The sequence below is a fragment of the Sciurus vulgaris genome, assembly GCF_902686455.1.
Source record: "Sciurus vulgaris genome assembly, chromosome: 4".
Taxonomy (NCBI): domain Eukaryota; kingdom Metazoa; phylum Chordata; class Mammalia; order Rodentia; family Sciuridae; genus Sciurus; species Sciurus vulgaris.
The window spans coordinates 86,896,971-86,911,868 of record NC_136464.1 but is presented as its reverse complement, the minus strand read 5'-3'; the positions used below and the strand labels follow the sequence as shown (position 1 = coordinate 86,911,868).

At 35.8% G+C, this 14,898-nt stretch overlaps 1 protein-coding gene across 10 annotated transcripts in view; it reads left to right on the top strand.

Moving 5' to 3' along the window:
• ZFAND4 (zinc finger AN1-type containing 4) overlaps positions 1–14,088 on the top strand; it is a 62,714-nt gene extending 48,626 nt beyond the window's left edge. For 6 of the 10 annotated variants that reach the window (XM_079136463.1, XM_079136457.1, XM_079136464.1 and 3 more), the window contains 4 exons: positions 3,451–4,620; positions 5,146–5,200; positions 12,043–12,160; positions 13,237–14,088. In XM_079136463.1, the coding sequence (XP_078992589.1) occupies positions 3,451–4,620; positions 5,146–5,200; positions 12,043–12,160; positions 13,237–13,372 (1,479 nt within the window). In that variant the 3' untranslated portion in view covers positions 13,373–14,088. Of the gene's footprint in view, positions 1–3,450; positions 4,621–5,123; positions 5,201–5,478; positions 5,573–12,042; positions 12,211–13,236 lie in introns of those variants that run through there. The other 4 variants (XR_013763211.1, XR_013763210.1, XM_079136460.1 and 1 more) reach the window with 4 other exon arrangements.
• Positions 14,089–14,898: the final 810 nt, after the last annotated feature.

Genomic DNA, 14,898 nt, shown 5'->3' with positions numbered 1-14,898 from the left:
TTAAAAATTTGCATTCTTTATCCCCACTGATACTTTAGTTTTAATGACATATATACCATACATACTATTAATCTTTTTCACTAAAGTTTCTCCATACTTTTTGGTTAGTAAATTCTTCAGAAAAGGCTTATAATAACATAAATTACTGAGTTTTTGCATGTTCAAAACTTTTTATTTACTCTTAACACTTAAATGGCAGTTCAACTGAATATTAAATGTGGTTTAATTTCCCTGGAGTTTAAAAATTGTTGCTCTATTATTGTCTTATTTTTATATTACCATTGAGAAATCCAACTGACAATCCCACTTTTTTTCTCTGTAAATCACTTACTTAGGATAGGTCTTAGAATTTGCTGTTCTGGGTCAGTTTTCATAGTACACTTGAGTCTTTTTTAATGTAAAGATTCAAGTCTTATTTCAGGACAATTTCTTATAATCTATGTATTAGTTTTTTAATGTTTCAATTATTTCTGTTCTAGGGACTTCCTTTATATACTTATTGGAATGTCTTTGAATCAACTACTTTTTCTCACATTTTAAATTATTTATTTTAATTTTCTTTCCTGTTTTCATATCTTTCCATAGTACTCTTTATTCTATTGTCCATTGTATCTTTAGTTTTGGGATTTATTGCTTGGTGTGACTTTTTTCCCCCATAGTACTAAGGATGAACCTTCCAGCTCTTTTATTTTTTATTTTGAGACAGAGTCTCCCTAAATTGCCAAGGCTGGTCTTAAACTTGTAAACCTTCTGCCTTAGCCTCCCCAGTAAAATGGGATTATAAGTGTGTGCCACTTGATATAACTTTTTAAAAAATACATGCAAATACAAACTTAAGGATATCTAATTCAATTGTAGTGTTGTGATGCAATTTCACAATTTCACTTAATTGTGTTGAGGGAGAATTTTAAGTAGCTGAAATGTTCCAGTTTTCATTGTTTTCTGTTTTATTTTTATAATTTTGTATGGATTTGGTATGCCTTTTTTTCAGATTTTTCTTGTAATTTTATTTACTTGGGTACATATTAACAGTTAATATACAAAAGTGAGAATTTTGTATATGGTAAAGTGAAATTTACTATTTCAGTAGCACCCTCTTGATAATACAGCAAAATGCAAGGTTTTTGCTTTTCTTTCTTTCTTTCTTTTTTTAATGGGATTGAGTTCAACCCCAGAGATACTCCATCCCTGAGCTACATCCCTAGTTCTTCAGTTTTTCAAATTTTGAGACAGGGTCTCACTAAGTTGCTGAGGCTGTCCTCTAACTTGTGATCCTCCTACCTCAGCCTCCTGAGTTGCTGAGATTACAGGTGTGCCCCACGACACCTGTACAGTTTTATTATTGTTGTTTTAATCAGTGGCACTCTTTTATTGGAGGGAAGATTTAGTGTTTTCTGATTTTTTTTTTTTTTTTTTTTTTTTTTTTTGTACCAGGGATTGAACTCAGGGGCACTTTACCACTGAGCCACATCCCCATCCCTATTTTGTATTTTATTTAGAGACAGGGTCTTGCTGAGTTGCTTAGCCACCTCAGCATTGCTGAGGCTAGCTTTGAATTTGCAGTCCTTCTGTGTCAGTCTCCCGAGCTGCTGGGATTACAGGTGTGCACCACTGTGCCTGGCTGTTTCCTGATTTTTATAATTCACTTTTTTATGTTTTTATTAGTGCATTATAGTTATACGTGACTGTGGGGTACATTGTAACATATTCATACATGCATATAACATGATTTGGTGCAATTCATTACCAAGTATTTTCTTTTTCTGTCCCTTCTCCCTCCCCCAATTCACTTCCTCTTCCAGTTTCCCTTGTATTTATTTAGTTTTAAAAATTTGGTGCATTATAATTTGTGGTTTACTTTCATTTCTCTAGGATCTTTGCTTTCCTCTTTACCTTTATTCTTCTTTTTAAACTTAAATGACATTTTTTTTTAGTTGTAGGTGGACATAATATCTTTATATTTATGTGGTGCTAAGGATTGAACCCAATGCCTCGCATGTTAGGCAAGTGTGCTACCACAGAACCACAATCCCAACCCCTTTACCTTTACTCTTGTCCTTCTGATTTACTCTTCTTTCTTCCTTCTTCCCATGAATAGTACTGTCTCCTTGGATACTAAATAATTTCAAGTTGCTTCCTTTTGATTTCCTTGGAGCCTATGTTAATCAACTTTTTGTCTCTGTGACCAAAATACTTGATAAGAACAATTTAGAGGGCTGGAGTTGTGGCTCAGTGAAAGAGCGCTTGCCTGGCATGTGTGAGTCCCTGGGTTCGATACTCAGCACCACATATAAATAAATAAAACAAAAGATTAATTGATAACTAAAAATGATTTTTAAAAAAAGAACAACTTGGAGGAGGAGAAGTTTAATTTAGACTTACAGTTTCAGAGTTTCGGTGCATGATTGGGCCCACTCCATCACTATGGGCCCATAGTGAGGCAGAGAATAACGACAGAAGGGCGTGGTGCAGGAAAATTCCTGGCTACAGGGAAGTAGAGAGTGTGGGGAAAGGTTCAGGGACAGATACAGGCTAAGACCACACCCCCAGGGACATAATTCCTCCAGCCACACTCCACTTGGCTACAGTTACCACCCAGTAGCTCATGCATATTATTAATCCTTCAAATGGATTAATCCACTGATGAGGGTACAGCTCTCATAATCTATTAATTTCTCCTGTAAACATTCCTTCGTTTCCCAGCATGTGAGCTTTTTAGGGAAATTGAAGATACAAAGCGTAACATAGCTCATGTTTGAAATCCCAGATCTTAGAATTGTTTTCATAACAAGTATATTTTCCTTTCTGTGGGTTCATTTTTTGAAGCTATACTTTCTTGCCTCTTACCACTGGTGCATAGGCTTTGCAGATGAGTCTTTGTGTATTTTTCTATTTACTGCTAGTTTGAACTTCATATTAAATGTTTCCCTGTTTGATGAAGGTGTGGGTTATGAGTGATTTTATTTGATTATATTATTTGTCTCTTTGGTTTTGGCTTTTTTGTTTGTTTGTTTTGCTTTATTTTGTTTTAGAGAATGTATGAAGATACTTAGATTTAGGCAACTGCCATTAACCTCTACTGTTTAGAAGTCATAACCTTCATTTAAAAAAATTATTTATGTATTTATTTGTTTTTCTGGTAGTAGGGATTGAACCCATAGATGGTCTTCCACTGAGCTACATCCTCATCACTTTATTTTTTATTTTGAGACAGAGTCTTGCTAAGTTACTGAGGCTGGCCTCTAACTTGTGATCCTCCTGCTTCAGCCTTCCAAGTTGCTGGGAGTAGAGGCAAGCGCCACTGTGTCCAGCTCATAACCTTCACTTTTAAAAAATACTTTTGGTGGATGTAGAGTCGCATACTGGCCAGAGAATGAGTCTAGGATAAAAGCAGCTACCAGAGGTAGCCCTTCTGTGTACAGGAATTATATATTCACTCTTTTCTTATAGCCTAAGAAAGTTGTCAAGGTAAAACCTCATCCACCTATAGCTCCTCGACCTTCTAGCAGTTCCACAGCAGCAGCGCGCCACAGGTTGCTAAGAGTCCTGCCACACATTGGGCAATCTTGTTTATCTTCTCCTGGAAATGACTGTGTACCGGAAACATCCAGGAAGGGAGCTGCAAGTTTGGCAACTCAGCCCCCTGCAGATAGACCCATTTCATCTCTCACTGGTGAAGCACTTAAGGAGAATAACTGGGAAAGTAACACACTATCTCATTCTAATAGTAGCAACAGACTGCCACCTCAGATGCCCCATATGGAGTTAGAAAATGATGGAGAGCTTGCTGGTTCTGTTCTCCATCTTGGATCATCCCTGCCCAGGCGGACAAAACACTTTTCAGGGAACTTGCCCTGTAATAACAAAGATGACACTGTCTTATTTCCAGCTTCAGAAAAGGGTGTACCTGAAGAATCACTTCTACCGAAAGTGGGGCCATTTGCCTCCTTTTCAGAAGGAAATGCTGTTGAACAGAGCAGTGGCTTAGAAGGCATTCAGAAGGCGAATACAGAGTTCCTACTCACTAACGATGACAAAGGGTCGAGAGCCACAGAGCAGCATATGAAGCATGTTGCACGAGTGTTGAGTGGTGAGGCAGTAGACACTACAGTTCTTAACCACCGCGAGTTAAGTCCTCACAAGAATGGACTCTTGTCACCACTTCGCTGTTCTGCGCCAACACCACTGCGTAATTCTCTCGGGAAACCACAGAGACAGTCCAAATGTTTGGAGTCAGAGAACCTCCCTTCTACTTCACAAAACACACTCAGGTCATTGGATGTTAGAACCATAGCTGATTCTTCTTTCTCTAGGACTTCTCGCTTTCGTGGTATTAAAGTTGATTCACCTGGGAAAAGATCTGATATTATTTCCAAAGTCGAGGCTCGGGACATCACAGAAATTGCCAACAAGGCTCCTAAAGAGCCCGTTGGTTGTATAAATAATGTCGGTTTTTTTGCTTCACTGGCGCAGAGCGCAAGCAAAGACAGTTTACAGAGCACACGTGGGGCAGGCAGGCTCCGGCCCTCTGGAATTGGTCTGTCTACAAACCTTCAGCATTTTCAGGAAGAAAGCCTTAGGAAAAGTTCTCCTCAGTCAGAATCTACAGATTTTTTTCTAGTAAGTGTAATCATTTCAACATGTTCCACTAGTTATCCTTGTAGTTATTCAGCATATTTAAAGTTTGATCATTGTTTACAGAAATGAGGGGCTGATTGGACCTTTTTCATAAGTTTCTCTGAAACCATTTACTCAGTTTGTAGAAAATCTTTTAAAAATTAAAAAAAAATTATGATAGAATTTCAAATAATGTTAGTCCCAATTGAGAAGTGTGATTTGAAAATAAGTTCATGTAAACAGTTCATCATATACTGCTAAATGCTAAATGTTTTTACTAATGTTTTTCTCAAAGTAGGGACTCTTATCTGAACCATCAACTCTCTTTCAAAGATAAATAATAAGCATCATATTACTAAAAGTGACAAGCAGTTTTCAAGTTATTTGTTAATTAAACAAAATAGATTAAATAATTTTAAATGGAAGCCCAATAGCATCTTAGTAATAAAATGCAAGTATTTCATGTTTGGTGATCTTTTCTATTCTCCATTGACTCACCTTTGTAGGTGTTTTGTGTTTTAATTGTAGTCTGCCCGTGGTATTGGAATGAATGGAAATAATGCAACAGCAGGGAAAAGAGTAGGTAAGCTACAGATCATTTTGAAAATAATATAAGGCTAATAATCACATTACTCTGTATAGTGTTGAATTTTCAAAGAGAAATGGGAAGAACATTTTCTATGGTATGTACAGAGTAAATTCTCTCCCTAAACTTTTTTCCAGTTCAGAAATTCAGTATGTGAACTGAATATTGAAGAATAAAACAAAAATTGAAATTGACATCCTTTGTCTGGGAAAAGGTATGGCCTATGTGAAAAGACAAGATTATTAAAGAATTAACATGTAGTTCCCGTCCCCCAGTGGCTGGCCACTCTTGAGTCCTGATGGGCTGCTGAATGGGTTTTGAGGAGTTACCCTAGAAAGATGTTTTTAACATCATGCTTCAGTATCAAGGGTAAGAATCTCTTTTTGATGGACTGATAGTTATTTCTGGATAAAAGAAAGGAGTAGGTGGGCTCAGTGACACACACCTGTAATGCCAGTGACTTGGGAGGCTAAGGCAGGAGGATCATAAGTTTGAGGCTAGCCTTAGCAACTTAGTGAGACACTATCTGAAAATAAAAAGTTTTTTTTTTTTTTTTAAGAAAGGACTTGGGATGTAGCTTAGTATTGAAGTGCTCCTGGGTTCAATTCCCAGTATCAGAAAAGAAAAAAATATTTAAAAAGAAAGGAGCAATTTCTAGGACAGGCCCTGTCTAAGACATAGTAGCAGGAATGACTATACCATTAGTATTTCCTCCTACCAATGGTAGCACCTTAAAGATGCACTGTCAGTCAGTATTTTCAAGGATAAGAGAAGCTATTTCTATCTTCTTTTGTTTTAGTACCCAGACCAGAGATGGGAAACTCATTACCCAAGATGTGCTTCCTTTGTACTTTATATATTATCGTTACCATCTGAGTTTTATATTTTTAAAGAGATACTTAGGATTTGTTTTCTGTTTCTATGCAAGGCATAATATTATGAAGTCTTAATATATCTACTTACTTTTTCAATTTTTTATGTGGTAAATATACACAAATTTTACTTTTTAAAAAATGTTTAAGCATCCAGTTCATTGTATTAAATATATTCCCATTGTTGGGCAACTGTCACCACCATCTGCCTCCAGAACTCTTCTCATCCTGGAAAACTGAAACTTTGTATAGGCACAATATAGGAAAACCCCATATCAAAAGAACAAAACAAAAACAAAAACAGAAAAAGAACCCCCAGCTCCTTATTTTCTCCCTCTCTGTAGCCCTCAGCAACCGTCATTCTATTTCCTATCTGGATTTTTTTTTGACTACTCTTAAGTACCATCTAAGTGTATTTGTCTTTTTGTGACTGGCTTATTTCACTTACCATAAAGTCTTCAAGGTTTGTCTATGTCGTAGCATGGTCAACATTTTCTTCCTTTATAAGGCTGATATTCCATTGTTTGTATATAGTACATTTTGCTTACCCATTCATCTGTCAGCAATACACCTGTGCTGATTCCACATTTTATCTACAGTGAGTAAAATAGTACTGTGAACATGATTGTAACAAATATTTCCTTGAGACACTACTTTAAATTCTTTGGGATGTATATCGGAAGTGGAACTGTTGGATCATACGGCACTTTAGTTTTTTCTTTTTTTGTACTGGGGATTGAACCCAGGGCATTATACCACTGAGCTACATCCTTAGCCCTTTGTATTTTTTATTTTGAGACAGGACCTTGCTAAGTTGCTGAGGCTGGCCTTGAACTTGGAATCTTCCTGTCTCAACTTCTTGAGTCACTGGAATTACAGGCATATATGCCACCACTCCTGGTTTATTTTTAATTTTTTTGAGGAACCACCATATTGTTTCCCTACTAACAGTGCACAGAATTCCAGTTCTCTACATCCTTGTTTGTACTTGTTTTCTGTTTTCATTTTTTCAAACAGCCATATAAGGTGATATGTTATGTGGTTTTGATTTGCATTTCCTTTTTTTTTATTTTTAAATTTTTAAATTTTGAGACAGAGTATCACTAAGTTGGTTAGGGCTTTGCTAAGTTGCTGAGACTGGTCTTGATTTGTGATCCTTCTGCATTGGCCTCCCAAATTGCTGGGATTTTAGATGTATGCCAGGACACCCAGCTTGATTTACACTTCTGTAATGATGAGTGATATCATTACTTCCCTAATTAGTGATGTTGATTGCCTAGTTGACTAAGTTTCAGATGTTTCTTGGCCATTTGTATATCTTTAGAGGGGCTAGGGAGTTAGCTCAGTTGGTAGAGTGCTTGCCTTATAAGCACAAGGCCCTGGGTTCAATCCCCAGCACCCCCCCCAAAAAAAAGAATCCTTGTATATCTTTAGAGAAATATCTATTTCTGTCCTTTATTCAGTTTTGAATCAGGTTGGTTGTTTTTGTGTTGTGGATTTTTAGAATCATTTATATATTCTAGAAATTAAGCCTTTATCACGAAATTACTTGTAAAGTTTTCTCCATTCTGGCCTTTTTACTTTTTTTTTCTCTTCTGGTGCTGGGGATTGAACCCAGGGGCATTTTACCCACTAAGTTTCATTACCAGCTCTTTTATTTTTATTTTGAGAGAGTCTTGCCAAGTTGCTTAAGGATTCACTAAGTTTCTGAGGCTGATCTTGAACTAGGCAACCCTCTTGCTTGAGCCTCTTAAATTGCTGGGATTATAGGTGTACACTATTATGCCTAAACTTTTTTTTGTGGTAGGGAGGATACTGTGGATTGAATTCAGGGGCACACGACCCCTGAGCCACATCCCCATCCCTATTTTGTATTTTATTTAAAGACAGGGTCTCACTGAGTTGCTTAGTGCCTTGACCTTGCTGAGGCTGGCTTTGAATTTGCCATCCTCCTGCCTCAGCCTCCCAAGCCACTGGCCTTACAAGCATGCTCCACTGAGCACAGCACCATGCCTAAACTTTTTACTCTTTTAAATGTATCTTTCGATGCATAAGTTTTTAATTTTTATGAAATTTAATTTGTCTATCTTCTCCATTGTTATCTGTGTCTTTGATGTCATATCCAAGAAATCCAATATCATGAAACTTTTCTCATGTTGTTTTCTTCTAGATGTTTTATAGTTATAGGCCAAACATTTAGATCTTTGCTCCATTTTGAGTTATTTTTTGAATATGATATTAGATGAGGGCCCAACTTTATTATGTTACAATTTAGGCATCCAGTTTTCCCAGTACCTTTTATTGAAAAGACTATTCTTCCCTCAGTAAAGGTTGCATCCTTGTTGAAAGTTATTTGACCACACATGAGGGTTTATTTCTTGGATCTTTATTCTGTTCCATTGGTCTATGTAATTTATGCCATTGCTACACTGTTTTGATCACTGTAATATATACACTTTAATGTTACAGTTTTTCCTTGACATACTGTGCTGCCCTAATTCACAATAAGTCTCTTAGTAATTTGCATTTCTCTCATTTACTCCATCAGCCTTAATGTAGGTTTCAGTGCTTTCTTCACTTCTTTTCTTGCAGCTCTTCTAAAACTGCTAATCCTGAGGTCACCAAAAATCTTCATAATTTCAAATTCAGTGGATGCATCTGTAGACTTACCTGACTTGGTTTTTGTATTTGAAATATTTTTTTTTTCTTTTTTTTTCTTTTGCGGTGCTGGGGATTGAACCCAGGGCTTTATGCATGCTAAGCACATGCTTTACCACTAAACTACATTTCCAGCCCTCTTTCTTTCTTTTTAATTCTTGGATGCTATGTTATTATAGATTTTTATTTTGAGCTATTATTTTTGCCTTTTTAAAAATTAATTTTTGGCAGTGCTTGGGATGAAAGCCACACATGCTGGGCAAGTGCTCTGCCACTGAGCCTTCATCTTTTTTTAACCTAAGTTTTCTTCTATACATCAACATTATTTTATGGAATTTTTCTTAATTCACATATACATGTAATACACATTTGAGAGAAAGCTTCAGAGAATAGTTGATAATTATGTCTTATAGGATAAATAGAATTTTAATAGGTTGACAAATGATGTAGAGCATTCTAGAAGAAGAAACTGAATGTGAATGGACCTGGTACATCATTCAGAGTTGGTATGACACGGTTAATAATAGGAAATGACTCTGGAAATTAGAAACCTTATCATATTGGACATGTAAGGCCTTGGATGCCAGTCAAAGGAATATTAGGCTGGCATATATTAGCAATGGTTCCTAGCATGGAGTAGATGACCAATAAATAGTAGTCTTTGAACATGTAGAAGGATATGTGGAGACAGTTCTCATAGGAGATGGCAGCAGTTATGTTTTTATTCCACCTAACTTATGTCATTAATATGTTCTTTATCTCTGCACATTCACAATAGTTCTTGAATAAAAAAATTGGAAAATATTGAGTTAAAGATCTCCTACAGAAAGAAAAATGAAAATGTGACTGCACTGAACTAATTTATCATCAACAGTTTTCTTCAACCCACCATTGTTTTAGAAAGAACGTTCTAAGTCTGAACTTCAAAGACAGTCGAAAATAGATGTGCTTCTGTTAGGTATCTTGTAATAGATGCCTTCCCCATGGGTCCTGTGCAAGTGCTTATTTATTTATTTATTTATTTAGGTGCTGAGAATTGAATCCACCTAAGTAGTAATTGTATCATTCTGATTTTCCTAGAAGAGACTAAGTTTTGGTGTAAGCTTTACTTAATTAACTCACTAAGTTCCTCCATTGGTCTTCTTGTGAATGCTAAGAACACCCTCTTACCACTGAGATGTACCCCAGTCCTCCTTTTTATTTATATTTTTAAGAGGTAGAATGTACCCCATCACCTTTGTGAAGTGTTCCTGGTAATTCTAAGTGTACTGAGAAAGAAATTTCTTATTGATTTGGTGCCCAGGAGCCATTAGGAGCCACTCAGCTAGTTGTTTCAAATTTTATTTCCAGTTTTGTGCAAGAACTGGGAACATATTTTATAGACTGGTAGTAAAGCAGACTCGATTTTGCTGGGCTTATATATTGAGCCACCCAAACTGGATTGTGGCAAAAGACATAGCATCAATTACTTGTAAATCCTAATTTTTAATCCTTAAAGGGTTTTCATAGTCTTTCAGCTGCCTAATAAATATTAAGCTAAGGTCTCCCATACTTTTTCATAGTAGAGACTAGATACTGGTACACTGACACTGTACCATTTTTCTTTTTTTTTAAATTTTTTTTTTTAGTTGTCTGTGGACTCAACTAAACCTTTGCTTTATTTTTATGTGGTGCTGGGGATCGAACCCAGTGCCTTACACATGGTAGGCAAGCGCTCTACCACTGAGTTACAACCCCAGCTGGTTTTCTTTTCATTCCTTTACTTGTTCTTATTATTTTTCTTAGCCTTTGACAAATGCCATCAAGTGTTTGTACTTATTCCATTATTTTAACAAGGATGGGCAGTAACTTTGAGTCTATCTGCTGGGATTTGTTGGCATTTTGGTCAGTTCTAAAGACATTTAAGTTAGTAATCAAATTAATTATTTCATTTACATAAGATATGCTGCCACCATCATCATCATCATCATCATCACCATCATTTAGTATTAGGATTGAACCCAGTGTGCTCTACCACTGAACTACATCCTCAGCCCTTTTCATTTTATTTTTTTCTTGAGACAGAGTCTCATTAAGTTGCCAAGACTGGCCTCCAACTTGGGATCCTCCTCCTTCAACCTCCTGAATCACTGCAATTGCAGGCGACCACACCTGGAGAGATATGCTCTTATTTTTAAGAAGAAAAAGAAAACAAAATCAAGTTACAATAGTATTGAATTTAGTAATTTATTTTTTGTGCTAGGATCTTGAGCATGGTAGGCAAATGCTCTACTACTGAGATAAATTCCCAGCCCCTAATAAATATTTTTTTGAAAGCTGTACTTTTTTTAGAAAGCAATACTGCATACTGTTTTAGTCACCATTTATAGTATATTTTATATTATTATAACATTTCATTTTTTTCAGAGTGCTTTTTACTTATGTGAACTGATTTGACTTTAAAACACTTAGTAACCTAGGGAGAAAAATATATGTTTTTTAACTTTAAAATGGTTAAATTGAAGTTTTGAAAGAATTAATGAGTTCCTCATAGTTGAGAAATTTGCTTTCCATGATAGCCTATGACTAAAAGACCAACTCCATGATCCTCTGGTGCTCCTTGATGCTGGCAGGATGACTGTTTTGTAATGACATTGTTCTCAGGGGGCTCATGAAGGACAACTTTGAAGCATTTTACTTGATCCCTTCAGTGTTTGGTATACTGTATGCAAGCTGATTCTCTTTGGATATAATCAGAAAAGTGTTGGTGTATACAAGAAGTCTTAAAAAATATTAGTCCTAGTATCAATAGAAACCTATCACATCTTTGAAAAAAAATTTGAGAAAACTACTCCTGCAACTTCATTTATAGATTCTGTCAATAATTTTCAATATAAAAATAATATAGAACTAGTGGCTGGGAGTATAGCTTACTTGGTAAAGTGCTTGCCTTGTATGTACAAGGCCCTGGGTTCTAATTGCCAGCACCACCAAAAAAAAAAAAAAATAGTATAGAGTTGGGTGTGGTGGCACATGCCTGTAATTCTAGCTACCCAAGATCCTGAGGCAGGAAGATCTCAAGTTTGAGGCCAACCTGGCCCTTTGGTAAGACCCTGTCTCAGAAATTTTTTTGAAAGGACCATCGGTAGAACTCAGTGGTAGAGCCCCCCTGGGTTCAATCCCCATTATGGCAAAAAAGAAAATGGTACAAATTAAATTCTTACATCATAGATGTTTACCATTACAGGAATGTGTCTTGTGTTTTGCTTAGAGATATTCACATTTAGAATTTAATGCCTGCATTAATCAAGATGTCCTTTCTCTAAACAGGAGAATGTACCCATCACCTCCCACCTGTGAAAGCCCCTCTTCAAACAAAGAAAAAAACAACAAAGCATTGTTTTCTTTGTGGAAAGAAAACTGGACTGGCTACTAGCTACGAATGCAGGCAGGTTGGCCAGCTGCAGAAGCTGAGATGCTTTCTCTGTGGTGAACCAGTGTGGGGATTATGCAAAATAAAAACATTATTTAAATTGGCTATTCATAACATCAAGCTGATGTTCAAATAGCAACCTCAGTTGATTTCCTAATTGACTGAAGTAGAGAGCAAGTAGATAGTTAATGAATTTCCAAAAGGCAAAAGCGGATCTTTCACTGCCCTTTAAGGTAGATTTAAACCAATGGGACAGAGTATACCTTCTTTGTCCTTTGTTAAATACACTTGGTTTTTGTTTGACTGTTATCTACAAGAATCCCTTCTTCAAAATTCTATTTTAAATAGAAAAAAAGGACTGAATTTAATTTACTGTGAATTTTAACAATTATATGGTTCACATTTCAAATAGATGACTATTTTTTTAATAATGTATTTTTTGTTCTCATAATTATGTCTTTCATTAGCATTAATTGATATTCTCCAAGGATGGTATCTGCCTTTAGGGTGAGGCCAGGCATTGAAAATAACTGCTGCTTTTTAGAATGTATCATGTTCAACTGAAAACAGCCTATCTTGTTGCTCAAAGCATTTGTTTTTAATTTTTTGTGGTATTAGGGATTGAACGACCTTGCGCATGGTAGGCAAGTGCTCTAACCACTGAGCTGTGCCCCCAGCCCTAGAAACATTTTTTTAAAAATCCTTTTATGGCTTAGTTAACTTTTACACAATTTAATTTTTTCATGAAGTGAAATTTCTTAGAAATTCAGAGTTCTTTCTAGGTTACTAAATATAAGAGATACGATGGACATATTTATCAGCTTTGGAAATTTTACTACTTCAGAAAGGTATATACCCTATTTCATTCCATAATGAATTCTTTAGTATAAACTGCATTCATAGGCAATTAACTTGTTCTTTTGGGAGGGATCTCTGTGCTTATAAGTGGAAGGGAAATGTCAGCACTGAAATTGCTAAGGAGAGATCCAAAGGGCTCCTGTTGGAATACCTGAAGTCAAGTGTCTCTCTCCCAAAGAGATGAACCTTTCATAGAAATGTGATTATTCACATAAACTCTTTTTGTGCTTTAGATGTGGAAACAACTTCTGTGCATCTCATCGCTATGCAGAAACTCACGGCTGCACCTATGATTACAAGAGTGCAGGGAGGAGATACTTGCAGGAGGCAAATCCTGTGGTTAATGCACCAAAACTTCCAAAAATATAACTCTTCCTCTGCACCTTATTGTTCTGCCTGAGGAATCGTATTATATTAACAGAAGAAATATTGTTTAGACTGCATTATTTTTGTTCGACTCCAAAAGATTTGCCAAGTAACAAAAGCATATAATGCATACTGTTGGAGGATGAGAACACTATTGTATTTGACCTCTTTATTTTTTGGTGAATCAAAAGTTTTAAAAGTAGTTTTAAAAACTTTACACCATAATGATTTAGCTTTGTTATTGCATGTCTGTGTTAAGTGTTTTATGTTTGATATTGCAATTTTACTAGACAAGTCTTCAAAAGGTGCACTTTAGGAAGTTAATATTGATTGTATAAACAGGCTTTAATGTTGTACAGAAATGAGTGGTTGTGTAATGACTCTACTCAAATTGACCAAGTTTTTTCTTTTGTTTGTTGGTCAGGTGGGGACTTTTTTTTTAATCCCATGTGTGGAAGTTTATGGGGTTTACTAGCAAGTTCTTATTTATTTCAAACTACTTTTTATATTAAAAAAAACCTTTGGCTTTCCAGTGTGGTTTTTAACACATATATATTTCTTCCTTATTCACATTGGCATTCAGATATGTATCAATTCCATAAAACACATCATGTTAATCATAGTATATATTTTTAAAGTACTACTTCTTAAATGGTAGTTTTAAAATAGATGTCCCACTTATTGCCATTAAATACAGAACTGCTTAATTTTCCAAAAACTGGGTACATTTAAAACAAAATGTCACAGCTTGGTTTATTTTTTATTCATTGAGTACTACTACCAAGAGAAATTCAAATAAACATTCAATTTCACTATGAGTTTGGTTATTTGATTATTTACAACAAATTTTCTTTTATAAATACTTTTTCTTGCCAGGAGCACCTGCCTATTTCCAGGGACTTGGGAAGCTGAGGCAGGAAGATTGTAAGTTTGAGGCCAGCCTGAGAAACTTAGAGAGAACTTGTCTCAAAATAAAAAATTTTAGAAAGGACTGGGGGTATAGCTTAGTGGTAAGAGCAACCCTGGGTTCATCCCTGAGTACTGCAAAAAACCAAAACAAAACAAAGACAGGAACCAGACAGTGATACATGCCTGCAGGCCTAGCTACTAAGGAGATGGGGGCTGGGAGGATCCTTTGGTTCAGAAATTCAGAACCAACCTGGGAAAAATAGCAAAAACAACAACAAAACAAACAAACGAACAAACAAAAAACCCCAAAAAACAAAACCATAAATAATGAAAGATAGCTATTTATTTTCTTTAATGTTTAATATGGTTCTAAGCTATCAAATAATTAAATTTTGCATCTAGTATTATTTTCCAAACTGTGACCCCTTGTCTACTCCAGAAACATGAGATAATTTTAGGTGTTAACATGAATGAACATTTTTTTTTTGATAGTACCCAAGATGGAACCCAGGAGTGCTCTACCACTGGGCAACATTCCTACCCCTTTATATTTTTAATTTTGAGACATGGTCTTACTAAGTTGCCCAGGCTGGTTTCAAATTTGCAGTCCTCCTGCCTCA